This window comes from Rosa chinensis, chromosome 4 (genome assembly GCF_002994745.2).
Source record: "Rosa chinensis cultivar Old Blush chromosome 4, RchiOBHm-V2, whole genome shotgun sequence".
Taxonomy (NCBI): domain Eukaryota; kingdom Viridiplantae; phylum Streptophyta; class Magnoliopsida; order Rosales; family Rosaceae; genus Rosa; species Rosa chinensis.
In genome coordinates this window covers 2163436-2184978 of record NC_037091.1, presented here as the reverse complement: position 1 = coordinate 2184978, position 21543 = coordinate 2163436, and the positions used below count along the sequence as shown (strand labels likewise).

The 21543-nt window shown below is 38.7% G+C and overlaps 2 protein-coding genes and 1 pseudogene across 2 annotated transcripts; all 3 read left to right on the top strand.

Moving 5' to 3' along the window:
- The first annotated feature begins 207 nt into the window (after positions 1 to 207).
- LOC112197751 (disease resistance protein RPV1) lies at positions 208 to 2687 on the top strand. Its single transcript, XM_024338570.2, has 3 exons — positions 208 to 910; positions 1021 to 2110; positions 2310 to 2687. The coding sequence occupies exons 1-3, from the start codon at positions 390 to 392 to the stop codon at positions 2670 to 2672; spliced, it is 1974 nt and encodes a 657-aa protein (XP_024194338.2). The 5' UTR covers positions 208 to 389; the 3' UTR covers positions 2673 to 2687.
- A 540-nt stretch (positions 2688 to 3227) lies between these two features.
- On the top strand, positions 3228 to 5045 carry LOC121052701 (protein SUPPRESSOR OF npr1-1, CONSTITUTIVE 1-like). Its single transcript, XM_040518148.1, has one exon. It carries the CDS (start codon positions 3228 to 3230, stop codon positions 5043 to 5045), a length of 1818 nt encoding a protein of 605 aa, XP_040374082.1.
- Positions 5046 to 5903: 858 nt separating this feature from the next.
- LOC112197268 overlaps positions 5904 to 21543 on the top strand; it is a 98937-nt pseudogene continuing 83297 nt past the window's right edge.

Sequence of the window (21543 nt, the reverse complement as noted above, 5' to 3'; positions counted from 1 at the left end):
GCAGTCTCTAGAAAATACATGGAACCCAAACAAAGTGTACGCAGTACACTAGATAATTTCCTTTTTTTTTTTTTGATGACTTAGATAATTTCCTTGTTCCATCTTTTTTTTGATGACTTAGATAATTTCCTTGTTCCATCAAGCATTATTTTCCAAGTCTTCAAAGTCATCACTTTCAACCTTCCAAGATAATTATAGTCCAAGTCTAAAAAGAAAAGATAAACACGGCTCATTTTCAACCTCACATTCACCGTTCACATTGCAGCAGGCTCTAATTAAGAAACTATCTAATTGAGAGTTGAGATCTCAGAACTACAATACAGAAGATTTCTAGGTAGGCAGATCGATAGAAAGGCAACATTCAACAGATCGGGCTGAGCAAGCAAAAGATGGCTTCTCTGATCAATGAAGCGGCAGCCAGTTCTTCATCTTCTTCTCTCCCACTTTCTTCTACTGATCACCAAAATCATTACAGACACCAGGTCTTCCTGAGTTTTCGAGGCGATACGCGCTTCAACTTTACAGATCATTTGTACAAAGCTTTGTGTGACAGGGGAATTGAGACCTTCAGAGATGCTGATAAGCTTAGAATTGGAGAAGAAATATCAGCGGCACTTCTCAAAGCAATTGAGGAGTCCAGAGTTTCAATCGTCGTCTTCTCTCAAAACTATGCTTCCTCAAGGTGGTGTTTGGATGAACTCGTCAAGATACTTGATTGCAGAAAGTCTGAAGGACAAGAGGTCAGACCGGTTTTCTACAAAGTGAATCCCTCAGATGTACGATACCAAAAAGGCGCCTTCGGTGACGCATTTGCTAAGCTTGAACGCAGATACAAGGATAGCATGGGCAAATGGAAGGCAACTCTTAAGGAAGCAGCAGATCTGTCTGGATGGACATACGAGGAAGAACGGTATGTTATTAACCCGCCACTAGCTAGTTAATTAGTTAGACTTATTTTTCTGAAGACACCAAATATCTACTACTTTATTTGATTTCCTAAATATGGTTTTAAATTCATAGGTACGAGACTGAATTTATCAATGACATTGTTGAGGAGTTGTCCACCCAAGTAGTAAACCCTTCATGTAAGTTGCCCGTTGCTGAGCATCCAATTGGATTAGAGTCTTGCAGACAAGATGTCAACATTCTTTTACACGCCGAGGAAAATACTGTTCGCATGGTAGGCATATGGGGGCCTGGTGGAATAGGAAAGACTACAATTGCAAAAGATGTGTTTAATTCAATTCACGATAAGTTTAAACGCAGTTGTTTCTTGGCAGATGTTAGATCAACTGCCCTAGTCCAACTGCAAGAGAAACTTTTGTCTCGTATTCTAAACTCAACTTTGAAGGTGAGCAGTGTTGATGAAGGAGTCAGTTTTATACAGACAAAGATGCGACATGAAAAAGTTCTCTTAATCCTTGATGACGTGAGTGATTCTAGCCAATTACAGAAATTAGTTCCATCCCCTGATTGTTTTGGGCCGGGCAGTAGAATTCTCGTAACAACAAGAGATAAACGTTGGCTGATTACTCATGAAGTTGAGAAGGTATACGAGGTCAAGATGTTAAATGATCATCATGCTTTGGAGTTGTTTTGCTTGCATGCATTCAGAGAAAATGGACCTCCAAGTGATTATTTGGAACTCGCACAACGTGCAGTATGCTATGCTCAGGGCCTTCCATTAGCTTTGATAGTTTTAGGCTCTCATCTATTTCGTAGAAGAATAGAGGAGTGGAAAGCTGCAATAGATAGTTGTAAAGGAGGTCCTCAGGCTGATATACAGAAAGTTCTCAAACTAAGTTATGATGCTCTAAAAGTAGATTTAAAAGAACTATTTCTTGATATCGCTTGCTTCTTTAAAGGTTGGCCTGTGGCCCGTGTGAAACTAATACTAGAAGCTTGCTACAACCACAAAACAATGATGATTGGTATTGCTCGGCTCCAAGAAAAAGCCTTGATAAGAATTGACGGACATGAGATTTGGATGCATGACTTGATAGAAGAAATGGGAAGAGACATAGTGTTCCAAAATTCACCTGATGAACCCGGGGAGCGCAGCAGAGTGTGGAGTGGAGAAGATGTCAACGATGTTTTAACATATAATACAGTAAGTATATTAATGATGTTTTGTGTTTTTCAATTCGGAAAGCATTTTATATGGAACATAATTTCTTATTGAGACCTTGAAGAAAATTGTATTGAAACAGTACTTGTGCTTCCAATTGAAACTCTTTTTTTTTTTGTCTGAATAGAAATTGCAACCATAAATGTTGCTAGGTTAATAAGCTTGCTTTCTTTTACCGTAGGGAACAAAGGAAGTTAAAGGCATTCAAGTCTCGTCACTCCCGTGGCGATCTTCTACGATATCTCTGAATGCTAAAAGCTTCTCAGGGATGGAGAAGCTTAGATATATTTCCATGAGCCACAACGTGAATTATGAATTCTTTTCTGGAGACATTGATTATCTCTCCAAACAGTTGAGGTGGCTTGATTGGCCAAAATGTCCGTTGCAATGTTTTCCATCCGATTTTCATGCAAACAAACTTGTATATCTCGATATTTCTTACAGCTGCAGGATCACAAGACTATGGAAGGGACATAAGGTACTTATATCTAATAATTTGTTTTATTTCAAGACTTGTTTAATTAAAAAAATAAGTAATATATAACTATGTTGTAAATTACGGCCTCCGCTTAGTTGATCTTTTCCTTTTTCTTTTACCATACAGAAGTTTCCAAGGCTAGCATGTATGAATTTAAGAGGTTGTGAATCCCTAGAGGAACTTCCAGACTTTAGTGGAATCCCTAATTTGAAAGAGTTGGATCTATCTAGGTGTACCAGTTTAGTTGAGGTTCCTGATTCAATTCGATTCCTTCATAACCTTGTTGCCTTGGATGTTCACCATTGCTCTAACCTCATTATGTTTCCAAGAAAAGTCAACTTGAAATCTGTAGAAACAATCTCTATTAGCTATTGCAAGCTTGAGGAATTTTCAGAAGTTGGGGAAGAGATGGTTTCCTTGAGAAGTTTGAATCTATCAGGGACTTGCATTAAAGAATTGCATTCGTCCATTACACAACTTATTGGGCTAGAAGTGTTGAAACTACGGGATTGTAAAAATCTTACAACCCTGCCAGATAATATTTATAAGTTGCACAATCTAAAGACTCTTGATGCGACTGGATGCTCAAAACTGGTTACATTTCCAAAAGTTCCAGTAAAGATGGATTCCTTGAGACGACTCTCTCTTAATGGCAGTGACATAAGAGAATTGGATGAGTCAATTGAAAATCTCATTGGGCTTGAAGAGTTGGGTCTTACTAATTGCAAAAATCTCACAACTCTACCATGTAGCATTTATGGGTTGCACAATCTAAAGAGTCTTCAAGTGAGTGGATGCTCAAAACTGGCTACATTTCCAAAAATTCCAGTAAAGATGGATTCCTTGAGACGACTCTCTCTTAAAGGCAGTGAGATAAGAGAATTGGATGAGTCAATTGAAAATCTCATTGGGCTTGAAGAGTTGGATCTTACTGATTGCAAAAATCTCACAACTTTGTCGTGCAACATTTATGGGTTGCACAATCTAAAGAGTCTTCAAGCGAGTGGATGCTCAAAACTGGCTACATTTCCAAAAATTCCAGTAAAGATGGATTCCTTGAGACGACTCTCTCTTAAAGGCAGTGACATAAGAGAATTGGATGAGTCAATTGAAAATCTCATTGGGCTTGAAGAGTTGGATCTTACTGATTGCAAAAATCTCACAACTCTGCCGTGCAACATTTATGGGTTGCACAATCTAAAGAGTCTTCAAGTGAGTGGATGCTCAAAACTTGCTACATTTTCAAAAATTCCAGTAAAGATGCATTCCTTTAGACGATTCTATCTTAAAGGCAGTGACATAAGAGAATTGGATGAGTCAATTGAAAATCTCATTGGGCTTGAAGAGTTGGATCTTACTGATTGCAAAAATCTAACAACTCTGTCGTGCAACATTTATGGGTTGCACAATCTAAAGAGTCTTCAAGTGAGTGGATGCTCAAAACTTGCTACATTTCCAAAAATTCCAGTAAAGATGGATTCCTTGAGACTACTCTCTCTTAAAGGCAGTGACATAAGAGAATTGGATGAGTCAATTGAAAATCTCATTGGGCTTGAAGAGTTGTATCTTACTGATTGCAAAAATTTGTCAACTCTACCGTGCAGCATTTATGGGTTGCACAATCTAAAGAGTCTTGAAGCGAGTGGATGCTCAAAACTGGCTACATTTCCAAAAATTCTAATAAAGATGGATTCCTTGAGACTACTCTCTCTTAAAGGCAGTGACATAAAAGAATTGGATGAGTCAATTGAAAATCTCATTGGGCTTGAATATTTGGATCTTACTTATTGTAAAAATCTCGTAGCTCTACCGTGCAGCATTTATGGGTTGCAAAATTTATGGTTTCTTGATCTTGGTGAATGCTCAAAACTTGTCAAATTTCCAACAAATACCAAAATTTTGAATGTCGATGGTTGCTCACTATCACTTCCCAAGCTAGGGGTGTTCAGTATCGCAGGATGCAGTTTATTATCAGATTGTGATTTCCTGACGACTCTTGATTGCTGGGAAACATTACAGTGGCTTAATCTGTCAAGAAACAATTTTGTTAGTCTGCCTGCTTGCCTCACCAAATTTGTCAGGTTGCGGGATCTTAACTTGTACGGTTGCAAGAGACTCCGAGGAATTCCGGAGCTTCCACCAAACGTTAAACCATACACCAGGGGTTGTGAATCACTGGAGGAGAGATCCTCGACATTGACAGATCCTGGAGCTGTGATAGAGGCGGCGTCGCCGTCAATTGAAGAGCCAACTCCGTCTACGGAAGAACCATCCCCAATCCCCATGATCCCTGACCTGCAGACCCATCACGTTGGCTGGCATGACTGGCGTTCGTATATTTTGTCGGCGAATGACGATTATCAAGAGCAGCAGGAGCATGTTTCCATCACTGAATTAGTCCGCAACTTCAACACCACAAGGAACCAACTGAGTTGTTAAGGCATTCTCTGTCTTTAGAGCAAGATTTCAACATTTCTCAGGTTTGGGTATGACCCTGTTTTGAGGCTGTCTTCATCTGCCATTTACTCATCAATCTGTAAGTTCATATATTCATCTTTTTCTTTTAGCGAAGATCTATCTTGTTTGTTACTGCATTAGAATTTCAAACTTTGTAACCATGTGCATCATGTACAATTAACTATGGCCTATTTTGACTTGCAACTGTTATTCCAGAATAGAAAAAATGGGCCAGTCAAGTTACTCACTATAAGCACTACATGGTACATTCAAAGTGATGTATGCATTGGCAGTCAGAAATATGTATAGTCCATGCACTCTTTTTAGGCAGTAACTAGTGGTTACAGCACACAAAGCATTGACATTGATTTTGATACTCTGAAATTGTGAATATAAGAAAAAGAGAGGACAATGACATTCAACTTTCAACTGTGCGATTAAATCGATTAGGAGGGAACAAAATGGCTCTCCATCTATCTCTCTCTATCCTTTTTTTTTTTTCCCTTTCTTTTCTGGAATATGCATGCTCCAAACCCTTGATATGAATTACTCCCTGTATCAGACTTTAATTATGTGAATAAACTTACAATCTCCTAGCTAGAACTTAGACATTTATCAAAACATCTCATGTTAAAAAGGCATGGTGTTGCATTGTCCACATGGTCCATGGATTAAGCACATGGAATAGGAAATGCATCACTTTAACAAAAATCTTCCTAGTATATGTGCATGCCACAAGCACATTAAATTTTCCTCTACGGATTACAACTTGAAATTTCATAACTAAGTATTTCCAATAATTTTGCCAAACTCATTTACAACAATTTTTTGGTATCAGGAGTTCTAGCCTGGCTTTGGCTAAGAATCTTGCTTCAAGGTGATGCGGCAGGTGTGTGCTGACCTTCTTGAGGAAAATGAAATTGGTTTTCATTGTTTCTAAGGATGGAATTGGTACTGTTAGAGTGGTATGCTGATTTGAATGCGGAGCAATAAGCTACCGAAAGGCAGGCATTTGATTGGGGATAGCGTGGTCTACGATGTGGGTGTTTGGTTGCCTGGGGAGTTTCAGCCGCAGCTAGAAGTTAACCCCATAGCTAAGTATGTTTCGGATCCTCAGTTTTTGTTGGGCCGCCATATTGCGGTGAATAAGTCATATATATGTGCTATGGATTGAAGCAGGGGAATATTCGGGTTTTGAATATACACACTGCATTGATATTGTTGTTTCGAGCTCATACACAGGTAAATGGAATATTCTATATATACATGCACTCTGTTTGGATTAGCAAGATGCAGTGTGATGATCACTAATGTAATTTGACTCAATCATAGCCATGTAGGTGCTGATGCTTTGATTAGTTTCTTAATAAAAAGTTATAATGCACTTTACTGATGGCTGCAAAACTTAGTAGGGCTTTTGCTTTATCTTGTTTATACTCCTAAGCGATGCGCCGATGTCTTGTTCTGTCAGGGGGTCACAAACATGGCTTTCTTTGCCGAGGATGTTCACCTTTTGGCTAGGTAGCTCTTTTTTATTCCATGCTCAATACTTTTCTTCCTCTGGTTTGTGATTGCATTATCTGACATCATTTTCTGCAGTGTGAGTGTAGAAGGATGGCTTTTTGTGTGGAAAATTTCTGAAGGTCCAGATGAAGAAGGCACGCCACAAATCACAGGAAAGATTGTTATTGCCATTCAAATAGTTGGTGAGGGGGAAGCTGTTCGTCCACGAGGTTGTTGGCACTGTCATAAACAAGTAAATGATTCTGTTAATACCATTTTCAGTCAAAGAGTTATAGCTAAATGCTTTTGCTTGTATACTCTCAGGACGTTTTGGCTGTTGGGGTTGGGAAGCGTGTTCTACGAATTGATACTACTAAAGTTGCAAAGGGTGAAGTCCCTTCTGCTGAGGATCCTATTAAGTGTCCTGTTGAAAACCTTATTGATGGGGTCCAATTTGTTGGTAAACATGATGGAGAGGTGACAGATTTATCAATGTGCCAATGGATGACCACCTGGCTGGTTTCTGCTTCTATGGATGGAACTGTAAGTATCTTCACCATTTTGCTGACTTTGTTACATATTTCCTTTTAGTGGAACAAGTAGTGAAACTTAAAGTGCATTTTCATCAGGGGTGGTGGGAACACTTTGGCTCCAGCTTGCCCTTCTACATCTTTATAGATTCTTTCCCTTTTCTTTTGGTGAATTAAATTAATGTTTTCGTTACCAAAAAAAGAAGAAGTTTCTGTTGGCTATTCCTGCTTCAGGGAATTTTATATGAATTAGGATAAATTATTGTTCTTGGTCCTTCAAAGCCCTTTTATATGGTACAGCACAAGAACTGGATATGGCAGATGAACTTTATTTTGCTAAAGTTTAAGGAAAAATCACTAGTGCTGAAAGAGATTGTAAGAGTGTAAGCTGTACTATATTTAAGGAGATTGGCAATTTTTCTAGACAGAGTATGATACTATTAGGAATGGAATAGTGGTTCGTGCAATTTCAAATTCATTCAAGAGGCCATCTTCTTTATGAACAATACAAATATTGTTTCTGAACAAGGTTAAGTAGGTGATCAACTAGTTTATGATTCCTGATTGACTGTTTGGCTTGTGAGTTGTATGGATTCAGTACAGGTTTGAATAATATTTTTATATACATGTGAAACTTTTCTTCCTAATTTCTTGTTGCCAAGTTCTGCCAATTGACACCTTTTGTGTAAACGTGTTGTGTTTCTACAAAATTTGGGTTTGTAAAATCATTTCCTGCACCATACTGCATTTTAAGTTCTTCGAAGGTAATACATCATTTATGGGACAACTAGGGTGCCTGTTATATTTAATTTTAATTTTGTTAGAGTTTGTCATGGGTTCTAATACATGAGCATGTTATGGCACATACATTTTATTTATACAGAAAGACACATATGCATAAACATTTTTTCCCAATATTCTTGATTGATATAAGTTTTGTGACTCATACATTTGGTCATATTCTGATACAGTTAAAGATCTGGGAAGATCGCAAGTCACAACCACTTGTAGTACTGAGACCCTATGATGGCCTTCCTGTTTATTCATCTATATTTGTTTACATTGTATCCTAAGGTTTTGTCTGTGATTCTGTTGCCTAATGATGATGGCCTCGCATGTCCTAGTGTATTGAAGTGTAATTGCATGAATCCATTTTACAGGGCCCACTTAATCGGGAAGTGAAGATCTGGTCCTCAGCGAGTGAAGAAGGCTGGCTGCTTCCCAGTGATGCTGAGTCATGGAAGTGTACCCAGACCTTAGAGTTAAAGAGCTCTGCTCAATCTCGAGTTGAGGATGCATTCTTTAATCAAGTCATAGCATTGTTACAAGCTGGCCTTCTTTTACTTGCAAATTCTAAGAAGAATGCTATATATGGCATGCACTTAGACTTTGGTGGTGAGCCAGCATTTACAATGCCTATTATGAGCTTTACTGGGACAAATATATCACCTCATGGTGAACAAATCATTTAGGTTTATTGTGTTCAAACACAAGCCATTCAACAGTATGCTTTGGACTTATCCAAGTGGTCACCTTCCCCATTGGAGAATTCAGGTTTAGAAAAGTCAGATTCCGGTGTTTCACATGATGCAACTGAGGCGGTGTCAACTAACTCAGCATTGAAACCAACCATACAAGCTACTAGTTTTGAGGGTGCAGTTGCCTTGAGGTATCCTGTGTGCACTGGTTCGGTTGGTGCTGCCAATTCAAAAGATATTACCACTTCGTCTATGGAATCAAAACCTGTTGCATCGCCACCGGAGACTAGTGATGCCGATGCTGGAGAGGAAGACCACTAGCCCAGGTGATGGTGATGGTGCCAGCATGTTAGAACCACTAGCCCTGCCTCATTCTGGAGAGGAAGACCAGGATCACTCTACAAAAGATGTATCTGGGTCAGCTACCGCAGAACCACGTCACAGCTAGAAACACCAAATGCATAGTCGAGAAAACAGAAATGGAAAAATATGCAAGCATCAGGTCCATCTTCCCCCTCACCAGGGGTACTCAACTCAATAGAGCCCTCCAATGAAGCAGGTGGCACTGTGGCAGTTCAAGTCCCCACTCAGGAGAAGCTGTATTTCCTCAAATTATAGCCAGGCAGGATATGATGAATCAGGTGAGTGCTGAAGAATTTGGAAATTCAATTAACTTGCATGTCTATGACGTACCAAGTATTTTCAGCTTAGTCTTAGTGAAGCAGGCTTAGTAGCCTGTCCAAAGTTAAGCTACTGCCATTTGAGTCCGTCTTCAAGTCTTCTATTATTTGGTGAAACAGTATATTAATATGAATTTTCTTGTTCCATTTCACCTGTCTATATCTTGGCAAGAGCAAAACGTTCTATGTTTGTGTATGTTATGGTTGTGTTTTGTGTAATCAAACTTGTTTTTATGTCCATTATCCTTTTTATTAAGTATGGCTTTTGGTCTATGCGCAGCTAATGACTATGCAAAAAGATTTGCAAAAGCAGAGACAATTATGGTTACCGTCCCTATTACAAAGGAAGGCAAACGAATAGAGGCGGCTCTCAGTTGGAGTATGGAGAAGGCTGTAAAGGCCAATAACGTTGCTCTGTGGGCTCAGTTTCAAGAAGAGAATGCAAAGAATGAGAAATTATTGTGAGACCGTGCTAAACAAGTAACTGGTTTGATCAATAACTTTGTGAACAAGGACTTTCCGGTTACGTTAGAGAAAATCGTGAAAAAAAAAAATTATAGCTGCTGTTAGACCAGCTGTTGTTCGTGCAGTCACTCCAGCGGAGAAAACAATACCTTTGGCTATATCTGATTGGTTTCAGGTAAGAATTTTGATGATCTGGCTTGTTCCTTGATAAAGTTGGCTTTTGTTATCTAATTGATGCTTTTGATGCAGAGAGAAGTGGGAGAGAAAGCAGTTAATCAATTGGAAAAATCAGTTAATTCAAAACTTGAAGATACTGTATCCAGGCAAATCGAGGCGCAGTTTCAAACATTGGGCAAACAAGCTCTTCAGGTATGTCTAAATGTCATAGTGACTTAATTTCTTTGCATTTGTGATTTGAATATCTAACAATGTTTGATTTCCAATATTTAATCAATTGGAAAAATCAGTTAATTCAAAACTTGAAGATACTGTATCCAGGCAAATCAAGGCGCAGTTTCAAACATCGGGTAAACAAGCTCTTTAGGCATGTTTAAATGTCATAGTGATTTATTTCTTTGCATTTGTGATGTGGATATCTAACAATGTTTGATTTGCTCCAGTAAACCTTTTTAACTAATGATATACAATACCTTTTCACATAGGATGCTCTCAAGTCTAGCACAGAAGCTTCAATAGTACCTGCCTTTGAGAAGTCATGTATAGCCATGTTTGAGCAAGTAGATGCCACATTCCAGAAAGGAATGGTTGAACATGCAACTGTGGCTCAGCAGCATTATGAGTCTGCACTTTCGCCATTGGCCCATGCTTTAAGGGTATGCTTGTACTCTGTCCAGCTTCTTCTCTTTTAATAATTTATTTATGGACAAATTTTCTTCACTTATGCTTTCAAGAATTATAATGTTTTGTAATGTTTGGGGTCTTTGATTCTATATGAGAAAAAGGGGAATGAAGATGGTAGCTCATTAGGAATTATTATTTGCTCACAATGACTGTAGAACTTCTTGTGGGGTGCGCTAGTATTTATGTAACTGGTCATAGGTTGATACAGCAGAACTTGAATGTGTAATGCTGTTTCACTAGTGTTTATGTTTTGAATCTCAAAATATTAATGTTCTTCACCTGCAAGAGTAGTATTTTTGAGTTGATGACTGAAAGGATGAGTCTGTGTTGGGTTCTAGAGACAAGGTTTTCTTTTGGTCAGTCAAGATCCCACTGGTTGACATCTTTCTAGGAATGAGAAATTTTTTGGCTTTGCTTTTGCTTTCTTATGTGGGTCTTCTGGGTTCACTATGGTGTACAGTTTCATCTGCATGTATTTATGTCTGACTCTGCATTGTGATGTTAATTGCAGGAAGCTATTAGCTCTGCATCATCAGTGACTCAAACCCTAAGCGGAGAACTGGCTGATGGTCAACGTAAGTTAGTAGCTCTTGCTGCTGCACAGGGAAACTCAAGTGCAGTAAATCCTGATTGTTGTTTCACCCTGTATAATGCATTGTTGTAGTCAGCATTCAGATCAGAACGGGGCAATCTATATGGACTGTTATTGCATTAGAATCCGACACCTTGTTACTCCCATGCATTACCATGTAATATCATGTGCATACAATCTACTCTGGTCCATTTTGAGGTGCATCAGCCGAAGCAAATTTCACTGAGATGTGTTCTTTTAGAGTGGTTCAAAGCAACAACTTGAAACGATGCTGCTCAACTTCAAGTTTCAAACTATTAGAATCAAGAGTTTTTATGAGTATTCCTTCCTTCAAGATATTCCAATTTAGGGTTTTCTCTTTGTTCTGAAAACTGCAGTAGTAAGCATACTAGGGTTGACATTTCTAGACATAAGTTTTTCCTCCTCTTCTTTCTGTGCCATTTGTTTTCATTCATGTACTGAAGGACAAACATTCTCATGTTAATCTTTTCACTATTTTAATTTTCAAACCTAAGGATTGTATTATGTAATTGGTGTACTTGCAAGCAGTGAAGAATATGCTAAAAGTTCTAGTCTGACTTGGCTCCCCTCTAATTCGTAAAAGAGAGTATGGAAAAACAAAGGGTGTATTGTTCAGATGTTGCATTGAGCGCGCGCTCGAAGATTGTGGCTTTCTGAGAAGGGGTCCAGCTCCGTGGGTCGCTTGCGAAGATGGGTTTCGAGGAACACGTGTCTATTGGGAATTGGATCGTGCTCGGAAGGTGTTTGATTAAATTCTTGAGAGAAATACTGTGTCGTGGACTAGTTCAATTTGGGCTTATGGTGACTCTGGTGTGTGTCATTTCTGCTTGTGCAAAGTTGAAGGATGTTGCGTTGAGTGAGAGGGTGTGTGCTTACATTGGGGAGTCCGGACTGAAGAGTAATGGGCTTATGGTGAATTCACTTGTTGATATGTATATGAAATTTGGGGATACTAGTACTTCAAAGTGCCTTTTTGATGAATGTGTGGATAAAAACTTTGGTTCTTTACAATATGTGCGCCATGGACTGGCTGGTGAAGCAGTTTCGGTGATGGGTGAAATACTGCAACAGGGCCTAAGACCCGACAAGGTTACCATTTTGTCTGCAATCTCAGCTTGCGCACAACTAAGCGATTCTCTCACTGGAAAGTATTGCATGTTTATGTTCTAAAGAATGGACTGGAAGATTGTAATAAGATTTGCAAAGCTATGATTTTCATGATAATCTTTATATCAGTAGATTGTTTTTCAAACCTAAGGATTGTGCTATACAATTGGTCTACTTGACCAACCTTGCAAGTAGTTAAGAATATGCACTCTTTGGTTCTGGTTGTAAGATAGACATTGCTGTACTATATGGGAATGTATGATGAGGCTGCTTCTTAGAAGCCAATCTGTAGAAATATAAGAATATTACAAACCAGTCTAAGAATTTAACAAAAATTTCACATGACAAAAATAACAAGCATAATATAATACTTGGATGAACGTAAAGGCCTTTCATAGTTTCTTTGTGTTATTGTGGAGAATATTCATGGCAATCAGATCTGCAATTAAGGTAGTACATACATATGAACCAGTATTAATATTTGGTTTCTAGTTCATTTCTTTGGTTTCACCTGTTATTTACTACTATGTTTCTGGGTGATTAACTTATTTATGTTATATATTTAGATTGTTGCTTCCGTTTGCAGTGGGAACTATAAACTCTCCACTTGGAATGGCTGCAGATTCGGGTACAAGCTGATCGGATTGAATTTGAGACGACTGCAAATAAGCTAGAAGTAAAGGTATGTGCTATTTCCCTTGGTTATACTTGTGCCCATATATATACTTTCCCAGTACTTCTATGCTCAAGTGCCTTTATCTCATTGTTTACAAGTTATTGAAACACATGATGTTTAAGAGGCACGATGTTACATTGTCCACATGGACATTGTGTTAAGCCAGTGGAATGTGAAACTGTCACTTTAAGAAGAATCATCCTGGCACATTTACATGGCAGAGGCCGAATAAGTTGTTATTTATAGATTACAACTTCTAAATTCATAAAAAGATTTGGCTACTGATTTGATTGGATCATACACATCATTTTTTGGAATCAGCTAAGAGTTCTAGTCTGGCGTTGGCTAAATTCCGTCTCAAGGTGATGCAGCAGATGTGCTGACCTTCTTGAGGAAGTAAAAGTTGAATTGATGCTGTGAGTACTGCTTCTTGGAGTCATGCAAACAAGTTGGTGCGGTAAATATCAACTGAACCCCACCTAGATCTGTCCACTGATGGATGTTATCTATTTCAAAGGTATGATCTGTGGTCAAGTAGTTTAAATTGAACATGATTAGCTCTTAACCTTCAAGTATAATGTTCCTTTGCTTACGTGGTAGGAAGGTTACCAGCAAACATGCATACAGTGATATACCTTGAGAGTGGTGAGACTTTTATGATGATCAGAGCAAGTAATGAGCGTGAGTCCCCTGCTATACACCAATTTATAGTCTGTTTCTTTTTTCTCTCCAACAACCTTAGTACCAAGACAAGATAGGATTCATATGAATGCTTAGTACTTCTAGCACATCCATTAAGAAAGAAGATGATGGCAGTTTTTATTTCTCATCTGTTCTTGAGAAAGTCTGACAGCATGTCTTTTCCATTGTAGTCGTCTAGTGCGGTATTGACATAGTCGACATTTTTATTGAAGGACTCCCGGTTTGATCTCATATTGCCGGGTAGTGAGGTTCCGAAGTGGTTCCATTGTTCGAAGGAAGTTGTTGCTGATGAAAACAGGCCGTCCAGTACATCTGCGTTTTCTTTTGAAATCCCTAGCAAATTGAAATGGGAGAATATATATAGGAGTGGCTCTTTGTTCTGTTTCTGGTTTTTCAGTTGTCAACATCAGACCATAAGTGGCTGACTTATATTCCATTATCTGGTGAAATAAAGGGAATGGTGGATCGAGAGGGTTGGTAGCCTTACATGTGTCGAGTTGAATTTCATTATGCTCAAATGAAAAGCTGTGGGGTTTACTTCGTATGCCAACCACTGAATGAATATTCATATTAGATTGTAATAGCGGCTGATGACACTGCAATGAGGTTTTGTTCCAAAACTGGATTAAATGTTCCAGACTCCTGGCATTCATGGTGTTCGTGTCTTTCGTCTGGATGCAACGACGATTCCTTCAAAATGACATGTGGTTGGCGAATGTCGGAATGAATATTCAAATAAGATTGTAATAGCGGCTGACACTCCACTGATCAAATCTTGCTGACTTCTGATTGGCAAGAAAATCTGATCCTCTTCCCAATTCACAGTCGACTCTCGCGAATCTACAATCTACCTTACCATTCACTACAGAATTCCAACAATAATGCCATGCATTTAGATATGTTGTTTAAGAGACAGAGAGGTTTGAAGCCAACTGCTATTTATTTTACTTCGAGCTTCAAACTGCGAGAAGCTGATCAAGATTTCAACTATTTTCAGGTTTGGCTTTCCTCTCGGTTCTTAAATTCTGCAGATTTGATGTTTCTATAGGAATGAGGTTAGAGGTTTTGGAATTTACTAGGAAGTTGCAAAATTTGGAATTCAGTAAACTGCATCAATTAATCAGCATATCACTATTTGCAAGGTTTACTGGCAACTTAAGAAGGAGCAAAAGTACTTGGTTATATCAAGAAACGGCATCAGTTTCAATTTAAGGTTTCTATGCACTAATGCCAATTTTAATGTCTGACTGCTTGTATTCCATTGCAGCAATCGGGGGGGGGGGGGGGGGGGGGGGGTGGTGTGGGGGTGGTGGTGATTGACAAGAGTTTTTGGAGTATAAGCAAGTGACATGAGGCCCTTTAGAGTCTGCTGCAAGATCAGGCTCTCTCAGGCAAGTTTTTCTATTCATCAGAACTGATCAACCTGTAAGTATATATATGTATTACTCTTAGAATTGTGTCATTTCCTTTTCCAACTTTTGTGACCTAGAGGATACAAATCAGTTTTAGAATGACAATGTGTACTGAGGTTTATTTGATCATAATCCAACATTCAGAAACAGCGTATTAATAAGACAAATGGAACGTTGAAAGAGCAACTCATATTTATAGGTTCCTCAATTTAAAGACCTATACATTGTGGTCTCAAGTATCTCACTCGCATTATCTAAATTACATGGAGTTAACTTCAATTGAATCCTGACTGTTACTTCACCCTGTGTATTGCATTGTAGTAGCCAGCATTCAGATCAGAATGGGGCAGTCTAGATGAGGCTGCTTCAAGCAGTGAAGAAGATGCACTCTTTCAAAGATTTTCAAAGAGGTTTGGAATAAAGTAACTTAGCCCCTCCTACATATTTCAAAGAGGTTTCAAAGAGGTTTAATAAAAGATAAAATATCTCCTCCTACATATTTCAAAGATTTTCTTCTTAATTTTTCTTGCTTAATGTGTACGATCTTTGGTTAATTGGAATAAAGTAACTTAGCCCCTTTACATTTTCATATAATTAATGTTCCTTTGCCTATCAAATTTGCAGGTAACAAGCAAACTAATAGTGATATACCCCAACAGTGGTGAGACCTATGATGGCCAGAGCAGGCAAATGGGTGGTAAGTCTCCTTGTGTATGAATGCATCGTGCTTGTTACCCTACTTTTTCAGTTATAGCATCTGGTTTTAGATCTTTTCATTCATGATATAATTCACAAAGTAATGTTCTTTTGTGAGATATAATGTTATATTACCAAATGGTGAATCTTGTACCATTTGTTGGTAAAAGTATGAAATCGATCTTCCTTGTATATGATGAATTGTTTGATGGATGATGAAAATGTTGAATAAACATGTTTGTGAAAAAGTCTTGACTGCATGTGCTTCCCATTGCAGTCATCAAGTAGGCTGGTTGATTAAGTGTGTGCAGACATAGTGATAGAGAAGTGGCGTGAGGCTGGGGCTTCCCTGTTTGGAGGCTGCTGCAGAACAACTCCAAATACCATCACTGCAATATCTAAGGCTCTTTATAACAAGCTAGTCTTTTGCAGTTAACGATGCTTAGTTGAGTTCTAAAAATGAGATGTAAATATTTGTAATCTGATGCTAAGAATAAGTGCATGTGCCTTTTCATTTCCTTGTTTTGTAATTCAAGAGGAAGTAGCTAGTAAACCTATCACCATGGTGCTTCTGCTGTATGGTGGCTGGTGAGGTTGTTTCACATTCAATAACAGTGTTTGTCACCTTGCAAAGTTAAATGTCACTAACATTCTGTAGTGTGTACTAAACAAGTTCTGAAATTAGAGTGGCATCCTACTAGTCATATTAACAGAAAATCTTGAAAAGTTAGCTCATTAAAACTGACTTCTAGAAGTGATTATTTCTCTGCACATAAAATCCGGTTTATCATATGTGTCCAATGTCATCTCTGTCCAATGAGTCCAATGTAATCTCAATTTCACGAATAGAAATTACAGAGAGTAGATGGCATTCTGAAGTGTAAACTTCAAGCACAAGTTTTCAGATTGCATCCAAATTCTAGCTCCCTACATGTGCCTGAAGCTGGCACAATCAAACAATGGAAGCAGCGCAAAACTCGCATTTTTTTGGTCACATTGGAGGGGATTGAACCCCTGAAGCCCAATCCTGACCTACTTTACCACCCAGGTCCCAAAATTTACATTTGTCGGTATAGGTGTGAGAAGACAGGGTTTAAGGAATGAGATATTATTAGAAAACCAGATGGCATTGATTAGGTTCAGCAGGAAGGGAGTGAGTACTGTAGATGAGTAAATGATTCGACTGTAGTGGAGTTCATGTTGGTACACCGTACCCCCTTTCAGCATATAACTTGATTATGGTAAACTGAATAGATGGTGCAAGGTCAAGTGCTGCACGTTGCTGATTCTGTAGAGGTATGCAAAGAAACTATTAGTCATCCAGGGTGGTAAAAAGCTCAAAAGGGTCAAATCCATTCTTCTTTTTTTTTCTTTTTTTTATTGGGGGTAATTGTTATATAGGCTTTGTAAAGAGATTGTTGTGATCAAAGATAGTCATGAGGAAGTGGCCTTATTACATTGCTTCTTCCTTGATGATATCAATTTTCTGCAGCCTTGAAGCTTCTCTATTACTTATTTTGATGTACAAAAGTAATTTGTTTATCAGAATTTAATGTATTTGTCACCCTCCACTTTCACAAGTGACTATATGAAACCGTTGGTACAGAAAACCAGACTAACAGAAATATTTAATGGAAAAGGTAATGTGCCAAGGTTAGAAATGCCATTTTGTGCGGAACGAAAGTAATAGGCCAACGGACCCATCAGCCATGGCTTCAGCTGAGTCCTCTGCTCTCAGCGGAAACGAAGCACTTTCCAAAGCCTTCCACTTGTTCCTTGAAGAAGAAGAAGAAGAAGAAATAAAGGGTGTATTGTTCATGTACAATTCTCTGATGAGCGGTTGTTGCTCGAGTGCTGGGCTTAGTGACGAGGCTATTGGGCTCGAAGATTATGGCTTTCTGTTAATATGCCCAGAAGGTGTTTGATGAAATGCTTGAGAACAATACTGTGTCGTGGACTAGTTTGATTTGTGGTCATGGGAGGAGGAATATGCCAAAGGAGGCTGTTTTCTTTGTTTTCGAGATGGTTGCTGCCGGGATTAAGCCCAATTTGGTGACAATGGTGTGCGTCATTTCTGCTTGTGCAAAGTTGAAGTATGCTTCGTTGAGTGCGAGGGTGTGTGCTTACATTGGGGAGTTTGGATTGAAGAGTAATATGCTTATGGTGAATTCACTTGTTGATGATATGTATATGAAATGTGGAGCTACTGATGCTGCAAAGCAGGTTTTTGATGATTGTGTAAAAAAGAACTTGGTTCTTTACAATACGATTTTGTCAAATTTTGTGCGCCAGGGACTTGCTAGTGAAGCAGTTTCAATCATGGGTGAAATGCTTCGACAGGGCCTAAGACCCGACAAGGTTACCATGTTATCTGCAATTTCAGCTTGTGCACAACTAAAGTGCTTATCTTTCTGGAAAGTGCTGCCATGGTTATGTTCTAAGGAATGGACTGTAAGGTTGGGATAACATTTGTGATGCTATGATTGACATGTACATGAAGTGTAGCCAAGAAGAGATGGCCTGCATAATTTTTGACAATATGCCGAATAAGACTGCAGTATCATGGAACTCGTTGATTTCTGGTTTCATCAGAAGTGGTGATGTGAAGTCAGCTTGGAAAGTGTTCAATGAGATGCCAAAGAGTTGATCTTGTCTCTTGGAACACTATGATTGGTGCTCTGGTCCAAGAGAGCAAGTTTGGGGAAGCAATTGAACTTTTCCGGGTGATGAGGACTGAGGGAATAAAAGGAGATAGGGTGACCATGGTGGAGGTTGCATCTGCCTGCGGATATCTAGGAGCTCTTGATCTTGCAAAGTGGACTCATGCTTATTTTGAAAAAAATGAAATTAACTGTGACATGCGGCTCGGGACAGCTTTAGTTGACATGTTTGCTAGATGTGGTGAACCTCAAAGTGCAATGAAGCGGTTCAATAACATGGCAAGAAGAGATGTTTCTGCTTTGACTGCAGCCATTGGAGCAATGGTCATTATGGGAAATGGGGAATGAGCTCTAGAGCTTTTCGATGACGTGCTTAAACAAGGGGTGAAACCAGATGAAGTAATCTTTGTGTCAGTACTAACAGGGTGCAGCCATGTTGGTCTTTTGGAACAAGGGCGGAACATTTTCATTTCAATGCAGCCGGTCCATGGCATTTCTCCTCATAATTTTCGTTATCGTTGCATGGTTGATCTACTAGGCCGAGCAGGGCGCTTGGAAGAAGCTGTTGATCTGGTAAACTGCATGCCAATGAAACCCAATGATGCCATTTGCGGTACTCTCTTGTCTGCATGTCGAACCCACAAAGACGTCGAAATGGCAGCATATGCAGCTGAATATATATCAAAGTTGACCACTCAGAGAACTGGTATTCATGTGCTTCAATCAAACATATATGCATCAGCTGGGAAATGGGCAGACATTGCAGAAGTGAGGCTACAATTGAAAGAGAAAGGGATTCAGAAGGTACCCGGATCCAGTTCCATTGAAATTAATGGAGTGATTGATGAGTTATCTCCGGTGAAGAGCCACATTGCAGTGATGTTGCAAGAAATAAACAGCAGATTCAGAGATACTGCTCACGTTCCTGATTTGGACAATGTCCTACTTGATCTTGATGAGACGGAGAAAGAGTACTTGCTCCGTCGATATAGTAAGAAAGTGGCCATAGCTTTTGCGCTTATAGTTACAGGGCAAGGAGAGCCAATTCGCATGGTGAAGAATCTGAGAATATGTTTTGATTATCACCTTTTGCCAAATTAGTGTCAAGAATTATACGATAGGGAAATTATTGTTCGAGATAACAACAGGTTCCGTTTCTTTAGTTAGGGGCTTTGCTCTTGCCGTGATTACTGGTAATAGAATTATGATTTGAAGAATTCTCTCCCAATTATCTTATTTTTCTTCTTTAGTCTGCATTCCCAGCATCTATTGCTTTTAATATGCACTGCCATTATCGTATTGTGTTAGTCACACAATGCGAGTATGCCTCCATTATCATTGAGCCATACTACAGAGGCAATATGCATAACCTAATCTCTTCCATTGCCATTGTCCAAACCCATTGACTACTCCGCCTGAAAAATCAAGTGTTATATATCAGATCCATGAATCCTTTGTACCTGAACCTGGAATGACAGTGGTTCACCTAGTATGACAACAGAATAAATACTCACCAGTCACCACCAACCGTACCCCATCCACTTCAGAGTTCTTGTTCTCAGATTCTGCTGGTATATTGTTTTCATAAGGCTATGGTTGAGATTTGTTGGATTTCCTAAGCTTTTAATTCATAGTGGTTAGTAACATTTGGAATTAGCACAATGGTAGTTGCATCAACTAATCAGCGTATATGGATAGCATAGATCTTGGGTTAGGTTAGTGGGTTACCATAATGGCACCTTAAGAAAGAGGAGCAAGTACCTATAGTTATATTAGGAAAGAACTTTGATCTTAGTAAACGGCTCCTTGGATTGATGGAAATTTTGATTTGTGTATGTGTTCTTGAAAAGTCTGACTGCATTTATTCCATTCCAGTGATCAAGTGGGGTGGTTGATGAGACTGATTGTCTGCACAGTCATAAGCAAGTGGCATGAGGCTCTTTAGAGGCTGATGCAGGATGAGTACAAGTACACTGTATTCATCGACAAGTATTGTATTCATCGACACTTTACAATATGTAAGTATGTAAGCGTAATCATCTTCTAATAGATACCTGAATCTTCTCCTTTTCCTTTTCCAAGTTTTTAATTTTTAAGTTAGATGGTGCTGGTTTTGTGTGATTATGTTGCATAATAACAGTATGTATTTATGTTTATTCAATCATAACTGTACATGTTTCTGAAACCTGTTTGGTAAAATGAACAGAACATTGAAAAAAGGCTCATTCTTTAGCGAACTTATTCGTCCTCTGTAAATTTAGAAAGTAGTTGGAAGGATTGGAGTACCCTCAATTTAAAGACCTATAAACTGACGTGTCTAGTATCTCTGCTTTAGCAACTATACCATCATCATATTTATATCGAGTATCTAATGTTGCATTCAATTCCCTCCACAAGTCCCAAACCATGTCTGCTTCAATTGAATCCCGACTGTTGTTTCACCCATGTCCGCATTCGGAGCTGAAAGGGCAAATATCATGAGTTGCTACCTTGATTTTTTACTGCATTAGAAGTGCTACCTTGTCACTCACATTGCCGTAAATATCATGTACAGTTAACTCTGCATTGAATGAAGCAAAATTCAAACTTTAGCCTAGCAAGTGTAACTTCATAATTGGAACATATGGCTGTCTTTACACGATAAGAACTACATATATTAATTGAAATTGATACATAAAATAGCAGTCCTAAATATGTATCGTTTGCTAGTTTGTATATGCACTATTTTGAGACAGGTTAGCTTGTGGCTACACATAAGGTATTGAAATTGATATTAATCCCCTAACACTTGATATAAGAAAAAAGAGAAGAACATCACACTTTCAAAATCACCAAGGGAGAAAGTCTCTGCTAAGCGACACACCGCTAGCGAAACTTCTCTATGTCAGATTTTGCAAAGGAGAAATTCACTATGCCAAAATCTGCATCAGACTACACTTTTTAGACAACTAAAAAAAATTTGCCGTTGTGTGTTGATTGAAACTGCTTCATACAACAGGTTTAGTGAGATTCGGTTGTATGAGGTCTGCAATCAAAATTTTTTTGGTGCAAGATTATTGTACAACAGTTATAAGGATTTGTCTGTTGTCTGAATGAA

Bases quoted from the DNA above. Each gene is read 5' to 3' on its own strand.
- LOC112197751 (XM_024338570.2), top strand. From the start codon at position 390: ATGGCTTCTCTGATCAATGAAGCGGCAGCCAGTTCTTCATCTTCTTCT. The intron at 911-1,020 runs GTATGTTATTAA...TTAAATTCATAG, and splicing joins TGGACATACGAGGAAGAACG to GTACGAGACTGAATTTATCA. The intron at 2,111-2,309 runs GTAAGTATATTA...CTTTTACCGTAG, and splicing joins ATGTTTTAACATATAATACA to GGAACAAAGGAAGTTAAAGG.
- LOC121052701 (XM_040518148.1), top strand. From the start codon at position 3,228: ATGGATTCCTTGAGACGACTCTCTCTTAATGGCAGTGACATAAGAGAA.